Here is a 27,598-nt window from a genome sequence, read left to right on the forward strand (position 1 = left end):
TTCATAACATAAAGTAATGCTAAACCAAACAAAACATTACTTCTGCTCATAAATATAAGACACTTTTGGGCGTTTTTACATTTCAAAGTAATTGCGCTAACATTTATTTTGCACTAACAGTAACATATATATATAACTAGCATTGCACGAAAATGTCTAGCCACCTGAGACGAATTGCTTATTGTGAAGGGCAGGAAAGTAGAAAAATGACCAGTTAAGGTTTAGAAAATTTGCAAAGAATAAAAACTAAAAGTCAAGAAGATTCACATTTCTAGCATATTTCCTTCTGTGAAATATTTCTCTACAAGAGTGGGGAGTCCTCATAAAGCTCGTGTCACTACAGATAGTGTTGAGGACTGCTCTCCATTCAGCTGCATCTAATGGATGAAATAATTCCACGGCAATACGACTTCAGCAATCTGAAACTTCACAATGTCAATCTCGGTGACCGGGCTTGCGTCATTGATTCAAAACCTCTACAAGTTCTCTACTAACTGCCAGGATTAAGCTCTGCAAGAAGCTTTCCCAGTCCAAGGATAAAGATTCAGTCAATCAATCAAAAGACACAAATTGATCCTTTTTGTCTTGACTGTACAATTTGGTTGCAGAGTAACAATCTTTCAAAATGTTGACTAAATTCATTGAAATGTTGATGTTCGTTCATCTTGTTTGTGGAATAAATCCTTCAAACTTGTGTCTACCTCTTCGTCAAATGGTCGATCAACATCAGCAGGTACAATCGCCACCCGATGTTACCCAGGGACGTGCCTATACAATGGGGCCTACAGGCCAACCTTGGTCAAAAGGTGAAAAGGGAGATATTGGCCAGTGCAATTGTGACGACAGTTCAAGGATTTCAAGTTTAGTCGAGCAGTTAAGAATCCTCAATGGTAAGTTACTGACGTCACATATAACAAAATTGTGGTAAATCATCTTCGGCCAACATTCGAACATATGTTTTAACAACACAAGTAATTAAAATTTATGAAGAATAAGATTCAAGACAAAGACTTTCAGTACTGTATTGTTAAAGAACTATTTTGAAACTAACTTCGCCATTTCACTGTGACTGTGATTCGTGATAAATATTAACGATAAATATTGAACACGATTTTCGTGTTTGTAAAATTTTTAAAACTTTGAAATTTGATAAAATTTAGATTAAAAAAGTTAAAATTGAATTTTCAGTTATCACTATTTAATATTCATACGCAATGTGGTCATTATGAAATTTGTTTTTCAGACACTGTCCAACAGCTTGTTAACTTCACTCAGCGTTCTCCAAATGGTATGTCACCAGGAATAATTGTGTTTGTTTTTATTACAAGCTATCGTAGCTTTACATTACTTTGTCTGGGATCATATACTGTGCATGTATTTATAAAATAGAATTAATTTGCTATGTCCAATTTTCTTCAAAAACAAAACTTTATTGAAAGTAAGACGTTTGATCAACTAAAAAGTGATTAACTTGTTTTCAAAAATGGAAATGATTTCGTTAAAGATAAAACATCTTCTGAAACAAAAACGGAGAAAAACAAAACTTTCCAAATGATTACAAAAGTAAAGAAAAGTCGTTAAAACTCACAGTTAAAACAGATAAAATATCTCGCAGCGAATTATTTTGCATTTGCAGTTACTATTTTTATACTGCTGCTGAGCTGAAGCACATAACATGCGAATCAGTGGCGCTGGCAGGGGGGGGAGGTAAGGGGAGAATGTGCCACCAATGTTTTGGGGGGTAAAAGCTTTCTCTTTTATTTTAAATGCGTTCTTTTTGCTGCTGTTATAGTTATGATTTTCTGATTCTAGTCACGCACTTTGCTACCTGTTACATAACAATTGTTACCGGCAGTTCAGCAGATTGGTTCTGGCTTGGCTATTTCATTTTTATTTGTTTAATATTTCATCATTTTTTTACCTCATGGTGGAAAACCGGAGACAATGCTGACATTTTGATCTAACAGCGCGTACAACAAGGGCATGGTTTTTCACGACTTATTTTAGGATTTATTTTGTAACCAGCAAGGTTGTTGGATCTATAGTGGAAATGTATAGCTATGTGAGAAACTACCTTTCTAAGTTAGTAGAGTAGTGGCAGTGCATACAGTACTAGGAAAATGCAAGCGGTTGTAATTCTTTAGCTTAGTTTAATTTACTTTGGTATCTAAATTGAGTGAGAAGAGAATGACACAGTTTTAACAAAGAGTAAATGCAATGAGGATGAGAGTAGAAAGGCGGGCCAAAAGGAAGTTTGGCTTTGTTGACAGTAGAAAAAACATCAACCTGTTTTAAACGTAAAGTTCGTTCAGAATTAAATTTTAGCTTTGTATTCTACGAAGTAATCAATGTTATTTATTTAGAACAATGATTCAGTAAATCTTAATATTTAACAATTAAAAATCTACAATGGACTTAAAAGATTACAAATTTGATCCTACCTTCCCTATGCCAAAATGTCGTGAAGCCAGTAGTTATGTTATAGGACGAATTAAAATTGTCAACTCCAATTATCCGAAAGTTCAAGTTAGAAAATTTTGCTCACAATGGTTTGATGACTATCTCTGGCTGGAGTATTCAGAAGCTAAGGATGCCGCATTTTGCTTTCCCTGTCGAGTTTTCAACAGCTTGGTATGTAATAGTCCTGTTAATATTAGTTAAAGTTTATTCTATTAAACTGCAATTTTGCTCCACCTGTGTTAAATGATTTTTTGTTCTTAATATTTCTTCTTCCCATCCACGAAGATTGCATGAACAATATAAAATGACGATAAAGTCACACCAAATGAGCGAGCAAACATATTACGTATTAATTTGCATAAAATGCAGTATGACGAACAATGCAACTATAGTCAACATGTTCCTACGTTTATTCGACGTTAAAATATGTTTCACTTGTAGTAAAATTCTTGTCTGATTCTATTAATTCTAAGGATATTGCGTTACTTATTGCCTTTAAATTGTAATACCTGCGTCCCCGCGAGCAAGATTGTACACTTTTTACATCAATTCAACGCCCTACAACATTGAATCGATGAAAAAGCATCAGATTTAGCTGGCTGGGGTTTGTGTTTTGATTGGTTATTTTTACTATCAGTGAAGCTTGTTTTTACGTCTAATAAAAACATGTTGACTCTGTATTGTTCCGTCATATACTGCATTTTTGGCATCTTAATAAAAAGTATAAAAATTGTTCTCTATTTTTGTGTTTTAAACTTATCATTTGATATTGTGCAATGTACATTCTCCTGATGAAATCTTCGTGGTTAGGAAGAAGAAATATTAAGAATGAAAAATCTTTTAACAGCGGCAGAGCATTTATTGCAGTTGGACTATGCCCGGTGGGCGGTGGCCGCCGCAGTATATTTATTCTATTAACTTTTATTAGCCTCAACGCTCGCAATGTCATATGCTACTACGTTTGATATATCTACTGTGTTTTGACATTTGTATTTTCTAAGCTTGGAAAAACGTTTTCAAAGCGTTTCAGTGCAGTATTTGATAATTTCTCTATCAACTAACAGACTAGTCAAAATCATGAGGCATTCTAGAATTCGCTGCTAAAGGCGACATGCATCTGTCTGAACATCTCGCAAGTGCACCAGGTAATTTTGCACAAACTTTCTCAGTATTTAAAATATATCATAATCATATGTGGATTTTAAACACAGAGTGAGACTGTTCACCAGGCATTTGATAATTAAAGTAACTTGCGTTCTTCTGGTGACTATTTACTAGGTTACCGCCTGATGTTAAAGATGATAACTGGCTTTTTGTATTTCCGACGTTTCGTCAGTCAGCACGACTAAACTTTATCAAGGTGGCTGAAACAGGTTAACACAACCTGTTCAGCAACGAGGGCACAACACAAAAACATACTGATAAAATGAATAAAGTAAAGCAGCAAGAATCAGAGTTAAAAACGCGCAACAAGATGACTGCAGGTTTAACTGAATACAGTGAATGCCTGAAACCAGTAGGCTAATTTCCAACAGCGTAAATTTATCTATCTTTACAGCCACCGTCAAGAAACGTTAAAAAGACATCAGACAAGACAGGAAAAAGGATTAGCAATTACAATGATAGAGAAGAAGCTCTGAGCAAAGGAAAAGGTGAAGGTAAAGTTAAAGTAATTTTTTGTACACAGAGGAGAAGTTCTGACCATCTTGTGCTATCTGGTTTATGTACCACTTTTCCATAAACAATCTTTTCTATAAAAAGTGGTACATAAACCAGAAAGCACAACATGCTCTTAACCAGAAAGATGGTCAGAACTTCTCCTCTGTGTACAAAAAATTACTTTAACTTTACCTTTACCTTTTCCTTTGCTCAGAGCTTTTTCTCTATCATTGTAATTGCTAATCCTTTTTTCTGTTTTGTCTGATGTCTTTTTAGCGTTGCTTGACGGTGGTTGTAAAGATAGATAAATTTACGCTGTTGGAAAGTAGCCTACTGGTTTTAGACATTCATTGTATTCAGTTTAACCTGCAGTCATCTTGTTGCGTGTTTTTAACTCTGATTCTTGCTGCTTTACTTTATTGATTTTATCAGTATGTTTTTGTGTTGTGCCCTCGTTGCTGAACAGGTTGTGTTAACCTGTTTCAGCCACCTTGATAAAGTTAGTCGTGCTGACTGACGAAACGTCGGAAATACAAAATACTAGTTATCATCTTTAACATCAGGCGGTAACCTAGTAAATAGTCACCAGAAGAACGCAAGTTACTTTAATTATCATATGTGGATTTTTAATGTACCACTGACACCATAAAATGAAATACGAATATTGAAATAACGTCTAAACAGCCTATTGCAAATTTTTCACTAAATTATTGTTGATAATAAATATAACAGTTTTTCTCATGATAAAGGTATAAATAGAATTTTGTAAAGCTCTCCTTCAAAAATGAAACATGCAGATGCGTTGACTGATTTAGCCCTCTCTATTTGTACTTGGCCAGATATCAAGGGTGCTTGTGCCTGATTCACCTTAAGTTTTTTTTTGTGCAGGCAATTGCTCCTACTTGAGCCACCAGACACAAAATGAAATGATAGAGTTGGTGTCAAATGCAATAACTGAAGAAGTAATCTGTCAAATCAAAGATGCTGAAATTTTCTGCATAATGGCTGATGAAACTATGGATTGTGCACATGACATGACGAGCAGCTTTCCCTTATTGTGCGTTATGTTCACAATGGTACGGTTGAAGAACGATTGCTCGCCATGATTAAAGTCGACGACACATGTGCTGCTACTCTGTTTATCATCATAAAGAAGACGCTTGAGAATCATTGCTTGAATGTGTCCAAAATTAGAAGGCAGTGTTACGATGGTGCGGCAAATGTGAGTGGAAAACACAATGGTCTTCAAGCGCGGATTCAAGAATTATCTTCGTCGGCGCTATTTGTGCATTGTTATGCACATTGCATGAATTTTGTACTGGTGCAGAGTGTCTCCGCAAGAATTTTGGACAAATTCGAAATCTTTATGTGTTTTTGGAAACTTGCGCTGCACAACGAACTGTTTCAAACAATGCAAATAGTGCATTGCAATTGACACGTAAAAACACTGAAAAAACTGTCCGACATAAGGTGGGCATGCCGTATCGATTCTATATGACGTGTTATAGACAGCACACTTCCTGCTATCTTTCCACTCTAGAGGAAATATTAATGAATGGAAAAAAGTGCTATAGGCCTATGCAGCCAGGCAAGATGACTTCGTCACTACATCTTTGAATTTGTGCTTTCCTTAAATGTAAGCAAAGATTATTGCTTATATTTTTATTAGTATCTGTACGTTATCTATTTACTATACTTTCAAAAAGGAAAAATTTTCAGAAAAGTAGGTTTAAATTTTTGTTCTATTCAATGGACCTTACCTTTAACATTGCCTATTTATGCATTTCAGGTGTTCAAATGTCTTCTTTCTTTAACCAAACGAGTGTCAGATAAACTCCAAAGCAAAACCTTGGATGGAGTATCTAGCTTTGATCGAGTGGAAAACCTGCTTGCCAGGAGTATACCATTAGCGGTTTTCCGATCAATGCTAACAGCTCTGGTAGCCCACGAAAGAGAAAAAAATTCAAAACGACTTGATGAAAATCGTCACACTGTCGCTAACCTTACTGGAAAAGATCGCTTCTTCGTGCAGTTTTACTTTCAGGTTTGTGATAGTTTGATAGCAGTCGATATGTAATGTAGCACACGTTCCGCTCAAGCAAATTTTATACTTTGCAGGCTACTCCGAAATTACTCTGCGAATCTGCTTTCACTTCTTTGTACTCACCATGCCTTTTTATATTTCAGGTTCTTGATATCATGCAGCAAACGATAATATCACGATTTAATCTGGCAATTTCATTTGTGCTACGCGGACTAGGATATTTAGCTCCAAGACGATTCCGGACGAAAGATGAAAAAGCCAACATTATGAAGGCAGCCGAGTGGTATCTTGAAGACCTTAATCTGTACGATCCCAAATTGCAACTGCTACTGCTGCAAAACGCTAGTTTTTAGACCCAGATGCAACATTGATAGACCAATATCGCATAATTCGTGGCGAGGGAAATTGCTACAGCAATGTTGTGATTCTAATGAAACTGGTACTTTCGTTGCCCGTCACTTGATGCTCAGCTGAAAGATCGTTTCAAAACTGGAAATTGTTTAATCGCGACATAGAACCACCATGACTCAAGATCGCTTAAACAATCTGATAATAATGTCATCTGAATCAGACAAATGTTAAAAGCTAGATTTGAATGCGTTGGTAGGAAAACTTGCCTCGGCTAGTGCAAAGCGAATGATGCTACATTAACGTAACGTTTACGTTCTATTTATTAAATTACTATTGACATTGTTAGTTGTTACCTAGTTGTCAGTCAGCTTGTTATTCTTGGAAAGAAGTTCTTTCCCATAGCGGCTAGCCATAGATGCAGTGCACTATTAAAAATGCTGCTAAAATTTACCCTCAATTTGGTATTCAGTTATTCCCACTTTTCTCACGCTAACTTTTACCAAAAATGTGAGTAGCCTATATATATTACAACAAATTGAGTAATATTTACTCAAATTTCAGGTAAAATGTACCACGAGAAAATCGGAAACATCTAAAAACTAATAGTAGAAGAATTTTACTAAAGATTTTAACAGTGCAGCGTGTTCTATTTTGTTATTGTGAATTGGTGTAAGAAGAAAGCTGTGTACAATTATTATTCTTCAAGTTGTGACTGAAGATGTATTTCAAGTTATGACAGATTATCCACTGCGTTAGATAGACGCTTACGAGTGTTGAACGAAATGCGATTTAAAAATTATTCTACATTTATATTTTTGACGGTCAATGCAAATTACGATACTGCCAACTTAGTTCAGTGCAAGTGAGATTGAAACTATAAGGTAGGCCATAACCCATACAAGAGAACTTAACTGTTACAAGCACCTAGCATCAAGTCAATTTATTTTGTTTCAACAGATCAGACATGTCAAAAGTGTGGGACTTTAGGTAGGCTATACATTACAGCAGACAATAGAAGTAGAAAACAAGAGAAGTTAAATAATATATCACTGTTTTGCAGTAATATTTCCCGATGTTGAAGGTCTGGCGGCGCCACTGCTGTAGATGCGATTACAAAACAGTTTAGTTAGATAGATTTCATTACATTATGTGCAGATATACAGTGCCGTGTACCTGACCCTCCTCAATTTGGTTCGGTGTTTCCAAATGTTGCTGTGGTATCAGTTGGAGCTACAATCACATACAAATGCAATGAAGGGTTCAGTATGGGCATTGAGCATATAGACAACCAACTGGTCGTTGCCTGCAAAGAAGATCTGACATGGACCCAGGAACGACCAACTTGTCAGCGTAAGTTAGCTTTGTGTTTTTAATTTTTTGCTTATCTCATTAAAACAATGCTGTTGTGAATTGGAGCTTTCTTGAGGTCGATGTAAAAACGGTTGATAAAGTTTGCTATTAGAAAAAAGCGGTGGGATGGCGCAGTGGATAAAGAGATAAAGATGAATGATGCCTGCCTCGACACCTTTTTCAAGCTAGTTGTAGGTAAACACTACTAAAAAGGATAAAACAAATTAAAATGAGTGGGCTTTCTAAAAGTCGTGGGACCTCATAAGGAGGTTAACACGCTTTGTTTATGATAAGTTTATTTTTATTTACATTTTTGTTGGTCTTCACTGATGTCAATAATTGAAATAATTCTTTTGAAAAACTTCAAAAAAAATTAGTGTCCTGATTTGAAATCGCTGCTTTCCGATGCTCACAGTAATTTTACTTCGATGCTCACAATACAAGTTCGACCGCGAACTCGCACTGCAAATAAAATTTACACCTTACCGCAACAACCATAACCATTTAGCGCTAAGCCATTTAGGGACTGCCAGTATGTTAGTACGTATTTAACCAAATTAGATTATTTTCAGAATCCGACTATAAATAAACAAAGCTTGTAGTAGACATCGTGGTAGGTAATGTATCATAATTTTAATTGAAACCTTTGCTTTTAAGAAACTTCCAGCTTCAATAACACAACGACGTAATCTGTGACTTATCCAAATTTACATTGACTTACATGAATTAATGCGCTATTTGCCTTGATCCCTTTATCCGTCCTGATAACTCAGTTGGTTAAATGCCTGATTTCATAAAAAAACAAAAAAAACACGATCAAGCGGTGCTGGTTTGACACTCGCGTAGGGTGCATCATTACCCGGCAGTTTGGAAATTCAACTTCTACCATTGAGAAATGGTGACCATTCTTGGTCAACCAAACAGAATACGGGGGTCACCGGACCCCCTACCACCACCAGTGGCGTTGACAGGGGGGTCTAGGTGGTACTTTTGGACCCGGGCCCGGAATATTTAGGGGGCCCGGATTTAAAAGATTCCCTGCGACTCCAAACATTATCAAGGTCTTAATAAAATCAGATGTAATGGAATTACCATCAGAGGTTAAAACAGCCACTTCAGCCGTCAGATGTTAAAGTAGCCTACCGCGGGCCCCCTTCAGGGTATAATGATTTCCCTATAACCACGAATGTTTTTTTCATAAACACGAAATATTTTTCTTCACCCATTCTTTTAATTCTGGATATATATATTTTTCGGTGGTAGTCACTTCAAGCTACTTGTGTCCACTTTACAAAAAATTAATTTCAGCCGAAAACTCCAACAACTTTAAACATACCGACGAAGAGCGTGATTGAGAGCAAGGATTTCGCGGTTTACGGAAAAATGTAATGCCTTTGAGAAGGATATTCCTCTTAATTTTCTATTTTGAACGGCATGTGTCATCCTCATTTTAACAGCACATCAACAAACGTTTGTACACAACCTTTATTTTCATAACATTGTCGATGAAGGGGGCCCGAAAATAAATTGGTACCGGGCCCGAGAAATCCTGTCAATGGCCCTGACCACCACCTCCTCACTCCCTTAAAAGTTGGTTTAGTAAAATCGCTGTAAGTTAGAAACTAAACAAGATAACTACGTAGAGTTTCATACTAAATATATTGCAACTACTTGATATACTTCAAATATACAGAGAAGACAACGTTTTCAAAAATTTCTACATACTTTATAGACAAAAGGTGTAAGACTAAACATTTTCAGCAAGTGTATTGTAACAGAATGTGAGGCTGGATTGAAAGATGGGAGTATCAAGGACAACCAAATGTCATCCAATAGTTCCAGTATCCCGTATCTACCAAAATATGGTCGACTAGATCACAGCGGCGGGTTGGGAGCTTGGCATTCAAACAATCCATGTGAGTTTGTATGATGAAACAATCAATCAATCATTTTATTTTTCGTCATTAGCGCGTCCGGGTCGAAAAAGATACTAACTACAAAAATCGGTATAGACCTACCAGCACGTTAATGAATGGGATAAGGTGACACAACCTTGAAAGGTTTAAAACTTGCCTGAATGGAAAATCATGTAGTAGACTATATGTCAGTAGTTAGCACGGCCACAAAACCCAAGCATGTTGATCCGACATTACAGAGAAAATGTTTTCAAACGTTAGGGCGAAATGATTTTTAACCGTACACTAAACGGCAGGATTTGTAGTTTGAGCTAATGCTATGTGCAGTCAGGTCAGTTCAAACACACTCGGCTTAGACTTTTCCATAATACGACTTCACAGCGCTGCACAGTGGTGTAACCTAGTCAACACCGAAAACTCCAAATGTTTCTACAATATCATAAAAACATTTGCTATAAGATTTCTGCTGAAAAGTAATATCCCTACTCAAGGGCTGGGCGTAATAAGCATTTTTGTGTCATGTTAGTTTTCAAGTTTATAAATTGTCGCATGTCACATTTAAATAATTGTGCTTTATATTTTAATTGTATTGCAGCCTGATAGTCGAATTGCTTATTTCATATGCAAAATATGTGATGCTTATCACAACGTATAAATAAAACAGTAAATAGAGAACAGAAGTAAAAAAGTTAAAAGTTTTGGGAAACGAGGTATGCTAAGGAGCAACAAACTTGTTGTATAAAAGAAAAACTTTAAACAAAGGGCTGAAATAGGTTAGTGATGTACGCAAAGATCGAACCGTAAACGTATAGCCTATATTATCGTCAACAATCAATACACAAAAACATTTTAGGTGGAAATAAAGCCACCTAGGTTAAAAGTAAAATCCTCTCATTGGAAAGTGACGCTCTAAAGTTAACTTGCCAGATCACATGCCCACGTTTCAAATGATGAAAACAATATCGTTGTTTTTCAACTGCCTTTCCATCAGTAGCGATACCGAAGAGATTTTTTAAACTCTGGGCTATCTTCTTCTTGAACAGATTGATCATGTTTGATCAGCTGTGATCTCCCTGATGAAATGCCTCCATTTTGTTCTGTCTTTTGTTTTTATTGGTGTTTCCGGTATGCTTTTTATTCCTGTAATTTGCTCGATATTGTCAAAATATTTCATTTTTTGTGGTTCGTTTGTTCGTTTGTCTTGCACCATCCCAGTCAACATTGAATTTTCCACCGAGTTGCTTCTTGCTATGTATCCGAAATTCTCAATTTTCTGAGGTTAACGTTGTTAATCAGACTCCATTTATCGTTTATTTGTTGGGAAACAAATTCCTTTGTTTTTCTTTCCTTCCAGCTGATGAGTAATAGTCTTCTGTGACATCACATTTCAAAACTTTTTAACTTTTTAATGTCACGTTTTTTGCATGTCCAAATTTCACATCCATATGTGGCAATTGGGAAAACGATTCGCAGCAATCTTAATTTTGTGTTTTTACCAATTGACATCTGTTTCCACACCGCTGTAAGTGATGTCACGGATGTGTTTGCATTAGCACTTCGCATTTTAATTTCCGTGCTATCATCATAAGTGTCAGTTATGACACTGCCAAGATAGCAGAAATTACTTACACTTTCAACAACATTACCATCAATGTATAAGCTTGGACAAATTTCATCTCTTTCTTCATCTTCTTTCATCTTCTGGGCTATACCAGTTACATTTTTAAGACGTTACTAATCAAACCATATAAAATATTGAGATTCAAAATCAAGCATCTAATCTACTGTAAATAAAAGTTTAAAAAGAAGTTAAGAAATTTGTCGTTTGCTGTAATAAGATTTTGTCTTCAATGGGTTATATTGGAAAACTGTGGCTTCCGTCATCAACGCATTGCACACGGGATTCAAATACCCGATAGCGCTCACCATAGCCATCTATGAAGGTCACTAAGGTACTCACCTATTCGTTGAATGGCTGTTTTCGTTGGACTCGCAAACTGTTTGCTGATCAAATGCAGAGGTTGCAATTCATAAAATGATGAATGATTAAATGAGTGAATTGATTGGATTGAATTGACTGAAATATTAAATCGAATAAAATCGTCAATATGAAATGAATTCTATGAATATTGGAATGGAATTCAATGAAGTAAAACATAAAAGTTTTGAGAAACCGGATATGTTGAGGAGAAACAAACTTGTTTGATGTATAGAAGAAAAATATCGAACCAAAAATATTGTTCGACCTTTGCGCAAAGATCGAACCGTAGGCTACACGTATTTATTATCATCCTCAACAATGAATAATTGTTGTAGTTGTTTGAAAACCAGCGGATAATGGAGAAGTTCAACCAACGTTTATTTTTTTTGGTTAAATGATTTTATTTTTCCTTCAGTCAAAAGTAGCCTGGATTGTGCAATGTGTGCACCTCACATGTAGGTAGGATGTCGGCTGCGTACTGCGTAGTCGAGTGGAAAGAATCCCTGTACGATGGTCAGAAAAGGCGTTGGCTGCACTTCTATAGGCTACTTAGTTTTTCACAGGACAATGAATAAGATGTTAGAAATCAGACACAAAGACTGACTTCCTGCGCACAATCAAAATTTTCAACCACCTGGCAAAAACCTGAATATCCTACGACAAAACGTTTATGAACGAATATGTCCAATTGTCCAATGTTCATGTTATGTTGTTATATTTAAATGTAGGTGCAAATGCAATTTAATATAATTTTGCCTATAGGACTAACAGTAAATGCAATTTTGGTAAAGAGGCCACTTTCTTCAACCACAGACATATACAACCAAGAAACCACACGGCATTTAACATAATCCATTAAAATTGAACATAAACTATAAACTACAAACGTTTTCGGCCATACACACGTTAGCCCTTATCAAGTAACAAAAAATAACTGCTTATCATATCTACAATGAAAATGAATAATTACTGATCTAAACACTGAATTGAAAAACGAAATGTAAAATGAAACGGCAGCGCATAGGATAAAGGCACATCACATAGCGTACACTAGAACGGCCGAGGTGTCGAAATCGACACTTTTAGAAATTTAGTTCACTATTTTGGGCCTTAATTGTTATCCCAATGTTTTCAAACTTTCAGTAGCTTCCCAATTATGCTTAAATTTTATAGTTCAGTATTATTTTTCTAAAAAATCTTTTTATGTTATCTACAATGTGCGGATATACCTCCAACGGCCGAGGTGTCGAAATCGACACCTCATACAAATTCAATAAGATTTTTAAAGTATCAATGATTTTCTGTGTGAAAAAAACTATTTCAATAGTTTTCCCAATTACTTATAGCGTTTCTCATGATAATTGTCCAACGCTCGGCTTGATGTGTGTTATCGCTCGGCTTGATTTTAGGTCATCCTACTGAGTTTACAAATACCTTCCACAAATCTATCAGCGATTTGCAACAGATAAGTTTATTCATATTCGAGAGCCACTGGAAGGACTTGTTGCTAATTGCATCAACAATTACACTCCAGATTGGAGCCTACCAATCGATGAACAGCTATTTCCAATGGAAAACAGATGTCCTTTTATCGTGTTCATGCCAAACAAACCAGACAAGTTTGGCATGAAATTCTGGGTATTAGCTGAGGTTCATTCAAAATACGTATGCAATACCGTACCGTACTTATCGTACCTCGGAACTATTGAAAGAAAGCAACGAAATGGAAGGCTTCTCCCCTAGGATGTAGTTATCAAGATCACCACCAATTTACACAGACAAAGCGGGTACAACGTTACAACAGTTAACTTCTTTACTAGGGTGAATCTTGCTGGTTTACTACAGGAAAGAAATATAACCATTGTTGGAACTGTTCGAGCTAACAGTAAAGGACTGACAAAGAAGATGACCAAGGGTGGAGGAGAAAGATTTTTCATTAAATTCTTCTACACCTCAACGAACAGCTGCATGCTTGTAAACTATCAGTGCAAAAAAAATGCAAGTGTCCTTTCTACTATGCATGACAGCCCCAGTATTGATGCAACAGAGAAAAAGAAACCTTTTGTGATCCATTTTTATAGCGAGAACAAGGTAGCAGTTGATGTGTTTGACCAAATGGTAAGAAAATACATCACATATGCAGCAAGCAAAAGATGGCCTCTTGTGCTTTGGACAAATATGCTAGATATTGCAGCTTTGAACTCTTGGATAATTTTTATAAAACGTTCCGGCAGCAACATCAGCCGACGTGATTTTATCCTCCAGATTGAGAGCTTGAGAACTGCTCATGTGCTGAAACGAAAGCCGACACAGCAGAGAGAAGAAGAGCAGGGACGACCATCTAGAAAACGCGGAAAATGTGCTGGATATTATTGCAAAAACAATACAGTTACCATTTGCGGCCACTGTCGAAAAGTGGGAAGTGTGATAATGGTGACTGGAAAGTTATAGCGTGCAAAGGCTGCACTGCGTAAAGTGTTTGTTGGTTTGTTTGATTTTTTTTTCTCCTGAATAAGAAAACTTTGTGCTATTTTTATGATAATCATGTCTTCGCTTTGTTGAATTTTTAGATCATCGTACAGAGTCAAGATACAGATAGGCCTATAGTCAAGCTTCGAACTGATCAAAACCTCATAGCATACGTCATAATTTTCGTCTAAAACCAACAAATGAACACCGCAAATAGATGACAAAAGTAATAAGTGCTTCAGATAATTTTATTACTGTAAAATAAAACGAACTCTTACTGTTAATTTTGCGGAAAAATAAAGTTTTTGTGAAAAGTGTCGATTTCGACACCAGCGGCCGTTGGAGGTATACTTTTTTTTCGGCCGTTCTAGTGTTAAATTACACTAGGCAAAGACGCATCATATGACGCATCAAAAAAAGACGTTGAGTAAATAAGAAGCCCATGAGGCAAACAACTGTGTTTTGAGGCGAGGATTGCATGATTTTATTAGCAAAGCCTCGTGCATTTTAGTGTCGAATTCGGCGGAACATTTACGTATAATTCTAAACGGCTCCAAGGATGGTTTGTTATTTGAACATGTTTGGCAATCGAATATGTGATCTTTAATGGCACTTTGCTTGTTCAAATTAGTTCAATCTAAGTGTTCCCTCACTCTCGTGGCCAAATGCCGCGTAGACATACCGATGTATGTACAATTCGCGTCATGCGAACAAGTGAACTTGTACACGACATTTGAACACAAGTAGGAGGGAGTCCTAGATTTAAGCTGAAAATAATGGTGTACGGTCGATTGGTCGACAGACAATTGGTCGACAAGACAATTGGTCGACAAGACAATTGGTCGACAGGACGTTAGGTCGACAAAACGATTCCTTTTAGGGTGAAGGTTAGGGTTAGAATTAGGGTTAGGTTAGGGTTAAGGTTAGTTACCTAACCCTAACCCTAAAATGAATCTTTCTGTCGACCTAAGTTAACGTCCAGTCGACCAATTGTCTTGTCGACCAATTGTCCTGTCGACCAATTGTCTGTCGACCAACTGACCGTGTACCAAAATAATAGCCAACTTTGAACGTTTTATACACAGGAACAATATCTACGTTGGACTTCATTTTGATAAAACTTGACATATTACTGACAAAGCGTCTCGATGCTTTGTCAGTAATATGTCAAGTTTTATCAAAATGAATGGCCTGTATGGCCGAAAACGTTAGTAGTTCATAGTTTATGTTCAATTTTAATGGATTATGTTAGCATTAAATGCTTTTACAAGAAGCATCATTAGCGTGTTTAAAATGCGTAAATTGGTGTTATTTGTATCAGTGTTATTGCTACACTGCTGTAATTGCATGTAGCCTACATGTCCCAAATAACCACTTTATATGGTCCACACTTGGACCAGATAAAGTGGTTGCATTGGGTATGTCAAAAATCTTAAAGAACGATCAAACAGTCAATGGGTAACGTTCTACGATTTAACTGGACAGACATAATTATATCTGAATAAAAGCAATGGAAGCCAGTCATACTGCAACTAAACACTTGCTGTAAATTATTGATTTAACCAAGACCTGTTGACAGGTTTTGTTTTGCAGACGATGGAGCTTGGTTGCAAGTGGACTTTTTGATCCCAACTGGAGTAGTCGGAGTAATAACTCAAGGATATGGTTCTTACTGGGTAACTGGATTCAAAATATCATACGGAAATTCGACAGATCAAATGCAAGTGATTCAATCTTGTACAGGAGGCGATAAAGTAAGTTAACCATTTAACTACCACGGGCTCTTTAAAGAGCACAAGCCTCCTCCTAAAAAAATACACACTGTTTGCAACCACCATAACTCTGTTCTTCGTTTGCCAAACTGCCTGGTTTTGGGTCTTAGACCTACTTTATTAGAAAGAGGAAGACTTGCATTTTTTAAAATTTGAAAAAAATTACCAAGTTTGTATTTGAATTTTTCCTGCAATTTTCAAATTTTATAGGGATTTTTTTTTGCAAAGTGAAATATTCGGTTCTTTTTCCCCATAACGCATTAGCATCACTGTGGCAACGTTTGTGTGGAAAGACTGACACTTGCCTGCCATCTGGGGGAGAAATTTATCGCAATTTGAAGTTTTTGTTTCAGATGTCCAAACGGAAATTAAAAGAATATAAAAAACGCAAATTTTTGTAGTTTGTTAGAAATTTTAGTCATTGTTAAGGCATTTTCAAGAAAAAATACACAAAATTTGTAAACATATTTCAAAAGGCTGTTAAATATACAACAACTTTCGTGCATTTTTTTATCTGTCAGTTATGTCTGGGGTATGTCATAGCCTTCTCAAAATCAAAGAATTGCTCAATTAAAGAAATACATCGAAAACAGTGGCAGTTAAAGGGTTTAAAACCTTAATTTTGTATTTTCACTAAAGCATTGTGTTTTGCATCATCAAGAAATACTTTTAACTAAAAACGAGAAGGATTGATATTCCAGATAACAGCACATGCACCTCTACCAATATATCGTTGTTTATTAATAAAAATAGCCCCTCACGTTCTAGCGATAAAGTTTGAAATATTATTGAAGTGTAGGCTACTGTGAGTTTGCGCATGCCCAGGATTAGCACAATTAATACAGAAACATGACTGCAAGTCTTAAAAGATAAATGGCATTTTTAAAGTATCGTAGTAACTTCAACGAAAACAAAGTAAGGAAATACCAAACTAAAAGGTGACGCAATAATTTTGAAATTTGAAAAACTTACCTTGCAATGTCTTTTTAAAATGATAACTATTTTCATTGTATTATTGGTTGAAACTATTTGAAATATCTTTACTTTAATTCGCTCTGCTTTAATAGTTTTCATTGTTTTTACTTCTTATATATATGTGTGAAATTTCGTAACGGCTTTGAAATTCGTTAATTATCATGTTTGACTGTTTTCCACCACATCCTTTCATCTTCTGATTTTAAAACCCTCACAAAATAAATCTGTAGCGCGTGTTTACGTGGACTTTGTGATGAATTTATTAACTGTTGTTACGGCCAATCTCTGTACAAATCAAACGTCATATAAAACCGTTCAAGTCTACTGAATATTACGTCATGGAAATTCCTAAAGCATGTGCCAAAATTGCACCATCGTTCATAAGACCTGTTTGGGCCTGTTTAAACAGGAAATATTACATCAGCTTAAACACCTGTTGGAATGACTTCATAATTGTCTTTCATTTATTGCGTCACAGTTACTTTCTACGTGAATTTGAGATATTGATATCTATTCTGGTCATTCGTAAAATGATTGTTTGAAAGTTGGCCGCACATTTAACTGTTGGCTTAGTGCTTGCTAGCTGGACAAAGGTTCCGTCTTTTATCCAATTAATCTGTATTGTAGGGACAGTTTTTTTTTAGAGGTGTAGGCGTTACACCTATTTTCGATAGCCTCGGGCTAATTTTACTGGAATACACTGTTTGAATAGACGTTTCGAAAGTGTGTTTATTTTTGGGTCATTGCATGCAGACGAACGGATTTGGGAATCTTACGTTACAATTTTCCCACGAAGAGATTATGGTTTACCGCTGTGACCATAAAAAATAAAAGACGATTCTCTGTCTAGTGTTTGGCACAGAAGCACTTAGAAGCTAAAAAAATAAAAGACGAAGTTAGTTAGTTGGTAGGCCAAGAAGCACTAAGAAGCAAAAATAAAAGACGATTCTCTGGCTAGTGTTTGTACGGAAGCACAGGCAGCATAAAAAATAAAAGACGAAGTTTGTAGTTGGTAGGCTAAGAAGCACCTAGAAGCAAAGAAATAATAAAAGAAGATCTTGTTGGTTGGTAGTCTAAAGAAGCAAAGAAAATTAAAGACATTTCTTCTCGGTAGGCAACTGAAGAACTTTAAGCTAAAAAGTAAAGACATTTCTTCTCAGTTTGGTACAGAAGAAAAAATAACTTTGACATTCATTGGCAAGAAAGAAGATTAAAGGCAATCCATCTGTGCTTGAAGATTCAAGTGGAAGAATCCAAGCAAGTTTGTGGACGTTTGGACTTCACATACTCGTACAGCTACGGTATCGTGCATTTAAATTCTTTTTTGTATTTTTTACGGTCTTTGCAGTTAAGTTTTTTATAACTACTGTAATTTGTGTGTTTGTGTAACTTAATTTTTTAATTGTTAAATTTAGCCCTAACATTTAATATGTCTACACTCGGTGGCGACAGGGACTCGACCGCCGTCGACTCGACTGAGTTTAAGCCTGATGATGTTCTTTGCGGTCGGGCAGGCCATTCTGGGGAGGGACCCATTAACGATGAGGCTAAGTCAGTTCGAGAGGCCCGGCATCTTAGACGGGATATTTTGACTCAAATTGGGAAACTTTCTGTGGCCCTAGGTTCTTTGAGTGATAAGCAGGAACTGTTAATTTTTAGATCTAAGTTATCTACTTTAGAAGAGGAATTACGGCATTTCCATGCTCTTTTGAGTAAAATTGTTAACTCTGCAATCTTGGCAGAACTTCGTGATAGGGTAGATCCCGAATTTAACTCGTTAAAAAATAACTTCGAACAAAAAGAAAGTGAGTTGTCAGATAGGTTGGATGCTGACTTACATCCTGAGGATAGCGCCTCAAATGTAAGCACTAGGATGTCTGAGAGCTCGTCACGGATAGTTGCACAAATTAACCTACAGTTAAGACGAGAGGAGCTCCAGATCCAAGCTGAGGCCGAAGCAAGAGCTGCTGAGGCCATCGCAAGAGCTGAAGCCATACGAGCTGAGGCTGCCGCACGAGCAGAGGCTGCCGCAAGAGCTGAGGCTGCCGCGAGAGCTGAGGCCGACGCGAGAGCTGCTGAGGCCGAAGCGAGAGCTGCTGAGGCCGCCGCGAGAGCCGAAGCTAGAGCTGCTGAGTTCGCACTCAAAGACGCTCAGTTGAGGGCCGAACAACGTAAAGAGGTAGTTTTAGCTGAATATCGTTCTGAGTTGGGCTCCCGGCGTAGCTCTAGAAAGGGCTCTTCTAGGCATTCCAGAAGTGAACATCAATCACAGTTTAATTTACCTAACCTTTTCCACACGCCTGTTCAATCCGTAAGTGGACCTGTACAATCCACATGTTTTCCAGCTGTTTCAGGAGGTCTCGGGGCCGCGGCTAAGGATCTTCCGAAGGCTGTAGAGCCAAGGTCTGCAAATTACAACCGAACTCCTCCCCCAGAGCGTACAGGTCACGGGGCCGCCATTAGCAGTAATGCTTTGCCCCCTTCACAGTTTTCAGCGCCGCTAGTTTTTGATCGCCCAGCTACACGTAATTTGGGTGGTTGTGAGAGGCGTATCGTGTCTCCTGATTTTAACGTATGTGAGGATCGTGATCGGGCTGTGCATGTGACTGAGCCCACTCAGCCCATTAAGGGATATAGCTTGTCTTCTCCCGCTAAATCGAGTTCTCAACAGCAGGATTGCTTTTTTGAATACCAAAATAGTAGGACGTTCTTCGATAAGGCGGCCTTGATTGGTTACGATGGTAATAATATGCCATTTGTCTTCTTTAAAAATCGTGTTATGGCCTTGATGGCAGCTTCGCCTTTTAAGGGAACTCGTTTGACTTTGTTGCAAGCAGCTTGTGTTAGAACAGCTGCACAAACGATTGCTAATTTGGTTTCTGACACTCCTGGCTTGTCAGAGGAAGACAGGATAGAAATGTCGTTAGCTCGCTTGTCCCAACGTTTTGGGGTTCGTGGAGGTCTTTTCGCAGAACCAGAAATTAGAAAGTATCGCTATGGTAGCAAATTGACTTCTATCTCTTCCAGTGATTTGAAAGAGTTTAAAGATGAATTGTCGCAGTGTTTGCTTTACGCGAAAGCTTATGGTCAGCGTGATAAATTAGAAGGACGTTTTGTTTTGGATTTGGCTAAGCGACTCCCGTTTGACGCTAAGCAGCGTTATCTTGACTTTTTAGGTGATCAGTATGGTAGCACTGAGGAACCTACCTTTCAGAGTTTGTTTGATTTTGTAGTACGGGAGGAAACGCGCAAGTCGACTGATTTTAGCATTATGCTAATGGGCGATTCTGGTGAGTCGCAGCATTTTAAAAAGTTTGGCAAAGGAAAATTGCCTTCATGTCCGGTTAGGCAGACGTCGGTAAAACCCCATGATAATGTGATTTCAGGGAGTTCGCAGTACTCGACTGCTGTTGGCGCACCGCGCGGCGGTGTGGCCAGACGTAGTGACATACCGGCATGTTTTTGTTGTTCGTCACGTGGTCAAGTTGAATATCATTTTTTGTCTAATTGTAAAGAATTTTTGCGCTTGACACCTAAAGATCGGAGAGATGTCATTGTGAAAGCTGGCAAATGCTTGAATTGTTTGCGCCAGCATATGGTTAGAGACTGTAATCATGCAAATAACTGTCGTAAGTGTGGACCTACCAACGATAGGAAACACTATTTTCTTCTGCATGATTTTTATGTGACGTCACGTGATTCTCGGGATTTGGTCGGTAAAGATGAGGCTGGTGCCAGAGTTCCTGTGCGTAATGTTAAGATTGGAAATGTTAAAGCAGCCTTTAACCGCGTTACTGCTGCTCGTGTTTTGAATCCAATGACTGGCAAATCGAAGTTGGTGTATTGTCAGCATGATCCTGGTTCGCAGTTGACCTTTGTTTCGAGTGACTTGGTGTGCGAACTTGGTCTTAAACCGTATGATAAAGCGTCGTTTAAAATGGATACTCTGGCTGGTCAGAAACCTACTTGTGCTGACCTTGTTAAACTCAACATCCAGTCGTTAGAGACTGATGAACTGTTTTGTGATATAACCTCGGTGGTTAACCCAGCTTGGGCTGACGATGTTAAAACTTTACCCCATAAACAAGATTTAAGTGGTTTCCGTCATTTTCATGACGTGAATATGTTTCATTTGAATGATTGTAGTACTGTAGATGTACTGATTGGCAACGACAACGCTTATTTGATGTGTGCAAAAGAAGAGCGTGTTGGTGACAATCGTAGTGAACCGCATGCTTTGCTCACTCCTCTCGGTTGGTTGGCTTGTGGTGGTAAGTCACCCTTAGTTGAAAGCGTTGCTAAAGTGTGCAGAGTGCAGACGTCTTCAGAGTCGGATGTCATCTCTGGCTTTCAGCGTAAAATTGAGTCTCGCGATATGGAAATAGCAGACCTGAATAAAGTCATTCAGGATTTGACTTTGCAAAATGAAACCTGTGAATTGTCTCGCAATGATATTTTGGCTAGAGAACTTGTCGAACCGAATATTGAGTTGAAAGATGGTCGATTTGAAATACCTGTTCCGTTGAAGGAAGATATTGATCTACCTAACAATTTTGTGTTGGCGTCAGATAGAGCTGCTGCTTTAAGAAAGAAAGCTTTAAAACAACCTGAACTTCGTGATTTCCTTACTGACACCATGAAAGATCTTAAATCTAATGGCTATATTGAGCGCGCGGGTGAAGCAGGAAATGTCAAGGGATTTGAATGGTATTTACCATACTTTGTGACGTCACAATTAAAAAAGCGCATTGTTTACGATGGCAAGTCTGAATTTCGAGGAACTTGTGTTAATGATGTAATGTTTTCGGGTCCTGACTTGTTAAACCCTCTGGTAGATGTCTTGGCTAGATTTCGGCTTGGTAGATTTGGTCTCATGGCTGATGTGACTAAATGCTTCTTTCAAATAAAGTTACCGGAGTCGCAAAGGGATTTGTTTCGTATATTGTGGTTTGAAGATGATGACCTTGAAAATGGTAGGATGGTACCATTTCGTTTTTGTGTACACCCTTGGGGAATAAAGAGTAGCCCGTATATCGCTTGCTTGGCTATAAAGAAAATGATCGAGCAGAATCCCAGCAGTGCTGGTGAATTGACTCTCTGCAATATTGCAAATAATATGTACATGGATGATTTTATATTTTCGGCTGATAGCTTAGAGGAAGCTCAGCAAATCACTCATGAATCAATTGCTTTGTTTGATAGCCGTGGGTTTAAACTTGTTAAGTGGAGTGCTAACAAGGAGGCTATGATTGTCTTGTCAAATTTGGATAATGAGATGCTTTCACCTTTGATTCGTGACATTGACTTTCAGACTGAAAATATGACTTTGCCATCAGCGAAGACATTGGGTTGTGTGTGGCAAACCGAGTCTGACGAGATGCGTATCGCATGTTCCTTAAAGCCCTTAGCTAAACACACGCGCCGAAGTATGCTCAGTCAGCTTGGACAAAATTTTGATCCGCTAGGCTTTGGAGCGCCATTTTTTCTAAAAGCACGCCTTATACTTCAGCAATTGGCGATAGACAAGTTTGATTGGGACACCGAGGTCCCTGATAGCTTTGTTAAAGAGTGGGAGTCGTGGCTTCGCTCTTTGGACCTGCTTAAGGATTTTTCGTTACCGAGATGGTATTTTGCAAACTCTGGTGTGTGCAGTCCGGATGATATTGTTTCATATCAATTGCATGGGTTTAGTGATGCTTCGAATCAAGCTTTCTCTTCTGTTGTTTACTTACGTAGACTGGTTAACGGAGTTCCGAGTGTGTCTTTCGTTCTGGGTAAATCTACCATTGTTGTAAAAAATCAGTTTTCTTGGCCGATAGCTAGGAAAGAGCTTGTTGCCGCTTTGAATACAGCAAGACTCGTGAAGCAGGCCTACGAGGCATTGAAGATGCCCGACTGCAGTAAGTATTTTTGGTGTGATTCTCGGACTGTGTTGCAGTGGGTTAAGAACCCTGATTTACGTTTGAATAAGTTTATTACGCGTCGAGTTGAGCATATTTTATTGTTGTCTGGAGCCCAGGATTGGCGTTTTTGCCCTACCGATATGAACCCAGCTGATGTTGGCACAAGGCCAAATCTTATTACAAAGAAAGAGTTTCGAGAGTTGTGGTTAAATGGTTCTAGTCTTCTCTATCAGTGTGAAGAAATTCCATCTGTAGAAAACCCCACTCCAGTACCTGTCCATAGCCTATATCTTCGTGACGAAGAGGGGTCGCTTGACGTTGCACAGGGTGGCCTTCACAGATTGATCGAGGCCGCACCTTCTTTGTATGTTATGAAAAAGAGAATTGCTTATTTGGTTGCTTTTGTTGAATTTTTGTGCTGTAAAACGAAAAAGCGTAGCTTTATGAAGCCAAAACTGGACGCCTCTTATCTTGATAGAGCCTTAGACTTAACTGTGAAGTTTGTTCAGAAAAGCGTGTATGGCGATGTGTTACATTTAATGACCAAACGATCGCCGGATGCACTTGAGGAAGTGATAAAGCGGGGTAGTGTTGGCGCTTCGCAACGTGAGAAGGAACGCTTGAAAGGATTGCGTTCACTTAAAAAGTACAGACCTTGTGTAGATGATGCTGGTGTAATCCGCATTGAAGGGCGCTTAAGTAATTCTCCCGAGATTTCTCTAGAAGCAAAGCATCCGATTGTTTTGCCTTCGAAGCACCCCTTCACTAGGCTTGTTGTACTGTCGCATCATAATCGAAATGCGCACTGTGGAGTACAGCACACTTTGTTGTCTACGCGACAGAAGTTTTGGATCGCTAATGGTAATGCTTCCGTGAAGAGGTATCTTAATGATTGTGGTGTATGTGCGATTGAGAAAGCTCGGCCTATAAGGCAGCTCATGTCTGATTTACCTTTGTCTCGCACAACTGCCCATAGGAAACCCTTTTTTGATTGCGGCTTGGACTATCTTGGACCATTGACCTTTGTTGAAGGTAGGAGTCACAAAAAAGCTTGGGGACTCTTATTCACATGTATGGCATCTCGCGCTATTCATGTTGAGCTGGTTACGTCATTGTCGCTGAGTGATTTTTTACTTGCCTTTACAAGGTTTACAGATTTACGTGGGCAGGTTAATGCTATCTATTCCGATAATGGAAGTACCTTTCAGGCAGCATCTAAGAAGTTACCCGAGTTGATAGAATCAGCTGAATTTCACAACGCCCTGAGACAGAGAGAGATAAACTGGGAATTTATACCTCCGTATGCTCCGGCGCAAGGTGGCGCCTGGGAGGCAATGGTTAAACAATTTAAAATTGCATTTTTTCACATTTTGGACTCTTCAATACGTAAGCCCAGTTTTATTGAACTGCTTACGTACACAGGTAGTGCCGTTCGGATCGTGAACGAACGCCCTTTGGTACCTTTGAGTGACGACCCTAGGGATTTTACTGTCATCACCCCTGCCTCACTTTTGACCCCATACTTAGACCCATACTGTGCTGTTGGGCAACCACATGATCGTGACCAATTAAGAAGGGATTATCGGTTCAATTTGTCACTTTCTCAGCAGTTTTGGAATAAATGGATCGATTTTTACTTGCCAGGTCTTCAGGGCCGGAAAAAATGGCTAAAAATGGCCGAGAATTTGGAGCCTGGTCAACTTGTAGTGGTAGGTTCTCTCCAAGACATTGGTAAACGTGGGAAGTATCAACTTGGGAGGGTGCATGAGGTAGTTCCACAAATTAGGAAAGGGAAGCCTGTGGTTCGTAGAGCCAAAGTTGCCGTCTGCAACTATGATGAGAGTACGGGGAAAGTGAAAGTAGACTACGTGTTGAGGGATATTTCGTGCCTCGCCCCCGTAAAGAACACCTAAGTGTTAGGGTTTGAGCCTGGTTTTGTCTGCGGTGGCCGATACTTGTCTGAGCCCAGAACAGTCGGTTATTATCGCAACCATTGTATATAGCGTCATTTTTGCGTGTACCTATGGTACCAATTTCATGTATCGTCGTGTTTATTCTTATTGCTGTTCATTCTTTGCATGCCCTTTGTAGTTACGTATTAACTTAAACGAGAGTGATTCAAACAATTTGTGTATCGTGTGTTTTATTCATTGGCTCACGATTGTCCTTCAATTCTTTTTTAGTTATGCCATGTTAGACTGTCATAACTAGGGGCCGCTATGTTACGGCCAATCTCTGTACAAATCAAACGTCATATAAAACCGTTCAAGTCTACTGAATATTACGTCATGGAAATTCCTAAAGCATGTGCCAAAATTGCACCATCGTTCATAAGACCTGTTTGGGCCTGTTTAAACAGGAAATATTACATCAGCTTAAACACCTGTTGGAATGACTTCATAATTGTCTTTCATTTATTGCGTCACAGTTACTTTCTACGTGAATTTGAGATATTGATATCTATTCTGGTCATTCGTAAAATGATTGTTTGAAAGTTGGCCGCACATTTAACTGTTGGCTTAGTGCTTGCTAGCTGGACAAAGGTTCCGTCTTTTATCCAATTAATCTGTATTGTAGGGACAGTTTTTTTTTAGAGGTGTAGGCGTTACACCTATTTTCGATAGCCTCGGGCTAATTTTACTGGAATACACTGTTTGAATAGACGTTTCGAAAGTGTGTTTATTTTTGGGTCATTGCATGCAGACGAACGGATTTGGGAATCTTACGTTACAATTTTCCCACGAAGAGATTATGGTTTACCGCTGTGACCAACTGTGTTTTCACATTGAAACTTTCCATTTGCACTAAACGTTGTTTTTCAAGACTTTTGAAGCGAATCCTGCAGATGAAAGCGGAGATACTCACGTGACAAATCGGTTTCCTGCTCCTGTGACCGGAAGATACTTTCGCCTCACTGTTGGTTGTTACTTCGAAAGACCCTTCTTAAGGATGGAGTATCTGCTGTGCTAAAGCAATTCATGCGACTGAACATAACAGATGGCGGATGGTAAATCCGTTATCTGATTGTAAAATTGAGAAGAGAAATATTTGTATATAATTATTTTTCATGTCCATAAAGTTTAAGTATATTCATAAATATTAATTCTGAATAAACGATGCAAAAGATTTGTTTGTTGTGCAAAGTGGTGGCGTTTGAGATAAAACTGGTAATAGGCTATATTAATGAGCAGTAATTCTGTAAATGTTGTGAAAGCAACCTGACAGGACAAAAGAAGAAACAAAGAATCATCAAGATGACGCCCACGTGCAAAGTATTGTATGTCATATCCTGCAATGACCAGCTGCAATCAATAATTACGCAATACGCAAGGTTTAAGAATTGTTTTTCGCATGTCAGCTTCTTAGAGATCTCACAAAAAGCCGGGCTCTCAATCTTGAAAAATTAAACTATTTGCCAAATTAAAATAAGCTATCATAAATTTTCCAATAAAAATCAAACTAGCTATTAACGTAATGCATTGCGACTTAAATCAAACATAAAAATAAAAATCAACAGTTAATCTGAAATACAGTAGCACTGTCGATGCTTTTAGTTCTATACAAACTTTTACTTAACAAAGGCAAATCGTTGTTTATCCTCATCGCTTCTTGGACTGTTCGAAACGAAAATGTTTTAAACGCCTTGCTTCGTTTCTTCGCAAAACGATTGAGCTTAGGAAATGAAATAATAACAATATTCTTGAGCTTGTTAAAGTGACAAAAATGTCAATGCATTTTGTTAGAATTAGAAGTTCACATCGAATGATTGTGTGAAATATAGCTCCGGTAGCTCAGTTGGTTCGTGCGTGACTTTGAAACTCGCATTTTCGGGGTGTGCGCTTGAGAAACGCGGAATGCTTTCCATTCAGCTGAAGGTAATGGATGGAATAATTCCTCGGCAACAACACTTCAACTATCGGAAACTTCACTCTGTCAATCTCAGTGACCGGGCCTGCGTCAGTGATTCAAAGCCTCTACAAGTATGCGAAAGTGCCAGGATTTAGCTCTACAAGAAGCTTTCTCAGTCCGAGGATGAAGATTCAGTCAATCAAATGTCACAATTTTTCCTTTATGTGTAGAGCAGTTGAAGGCATTTTTTTATTTGAAATTTTACATCACTTTTTTATTTTGACGCTGGAACTGCTTTCTTGGTTTTACTTCATCATCATCATTACGTTCCTTCCTCGTATTGAGGGTTGGATACAATGCGCCATTGCTCTCGATCATGAGCTGTTCGTACGGCACTTTCATGAGTTAATTTTGTCCATTTAGTGATGTTTGATGTCCAAATCATTCTTAGTCTGCCATTGTTTCTTTTACCGTTTATCTTCCCTTCTATTAATGATCTTTGCAACGAGTTTTTCCTTATTGTGTGTCCGAAATACTTCAATTTTCTTCTTTTGACTAATTGTAAGCGAATTTTGCTTGAATTGAATTTGGATAATACTTTTTCGTTAGTGATCTTTTGTTTCCATGAAATTTTTAACATTTGCCTATATGACCAGAGCACAGACCAGTTTTACTTCATATCAAAGTATTTAGTGAAATATTTTGTTTTTTTCTAAGCATTTTCGTTTCATCGTCTGCTCGAAATGTAAACGGAACACATGAAAGTCTTTGGCGTCAGAAAATACGCTACAATCTGATTTTAAGCAATGCACTTCCAAGAATAGTTAACACATTAGGCTTACTGCAAGCATCCAAACAAACATATTTCG

General features: G+C 38.0%; 1 protein-coding gene across 1 annotated transcript; it reads left to right on the forward strand.

Annotated features, from left to right (window-relative positions):
* Window positions 1-627: 627 nt before the first annotated feature.
* On the forward strand, window positions 628-25,857 carry LOC145770794 (uncharacterized). Its single transcript, XM_082582517.1, has 6 exons — window positions 628-890; window positions 1,244-1,288; window positions 7,670-7,864; window positions 9,643-9,780; window positions 15,824-15,984; window positions 25,704-25,857. The coding sequence occupies exons 1-6, from the start codon at window positions 647-649 to the stop codon at window positions 25,848-25,850; spliced, it is 930 nt and encodes a 309-aa protein (XP_082438643.1). The 5' UTR covers window positions 628-646; the 3' UTR covers window positions 25,851-25,857.
* The last annotated feature ends 1,741 nt before the right edge of the window (window positions 25,858-27,598 follow it).

Source organism: Aplidium turbinatum, chromosome 5 (assembly GCF_918807975.1).
Source record: "Aplidium turbinatum chromosome 5, kaAplTurb1.1, whole genome shotgun sequence".
Classification (NCBI taxonomy): Eukaryota; Metazoa; Chordata; class Ascidiacea; order Aplousobranchia; family Polyclinidae; genus Aplidium; species Aplidium turbinatum.

Bases quoted from the DNA above. Each gene is read 5' to 3' on its own strand.
- LOC145770794 (XM_082582517.1), top strand. From the start codon at position 647: ATGTTGATGTTCGTTCATCTTGTTTGTGGAATAAATCCTTCAAACTTG. The intron at 891-1,243 runs GTAAGTTACTGA...TTTGTTTTTCAG, and splicing joins GCAGTTAAGAATCCTCAATG to ACACTGTCCAACAGCTTGTT. The intron at 1,289-7,669 runs GTATGTCACCAG...CATTATGTGCAG, and splicing joins CACTCAGCGTTCTCCAAATG to ATATACAGTGCCGTGTACCT.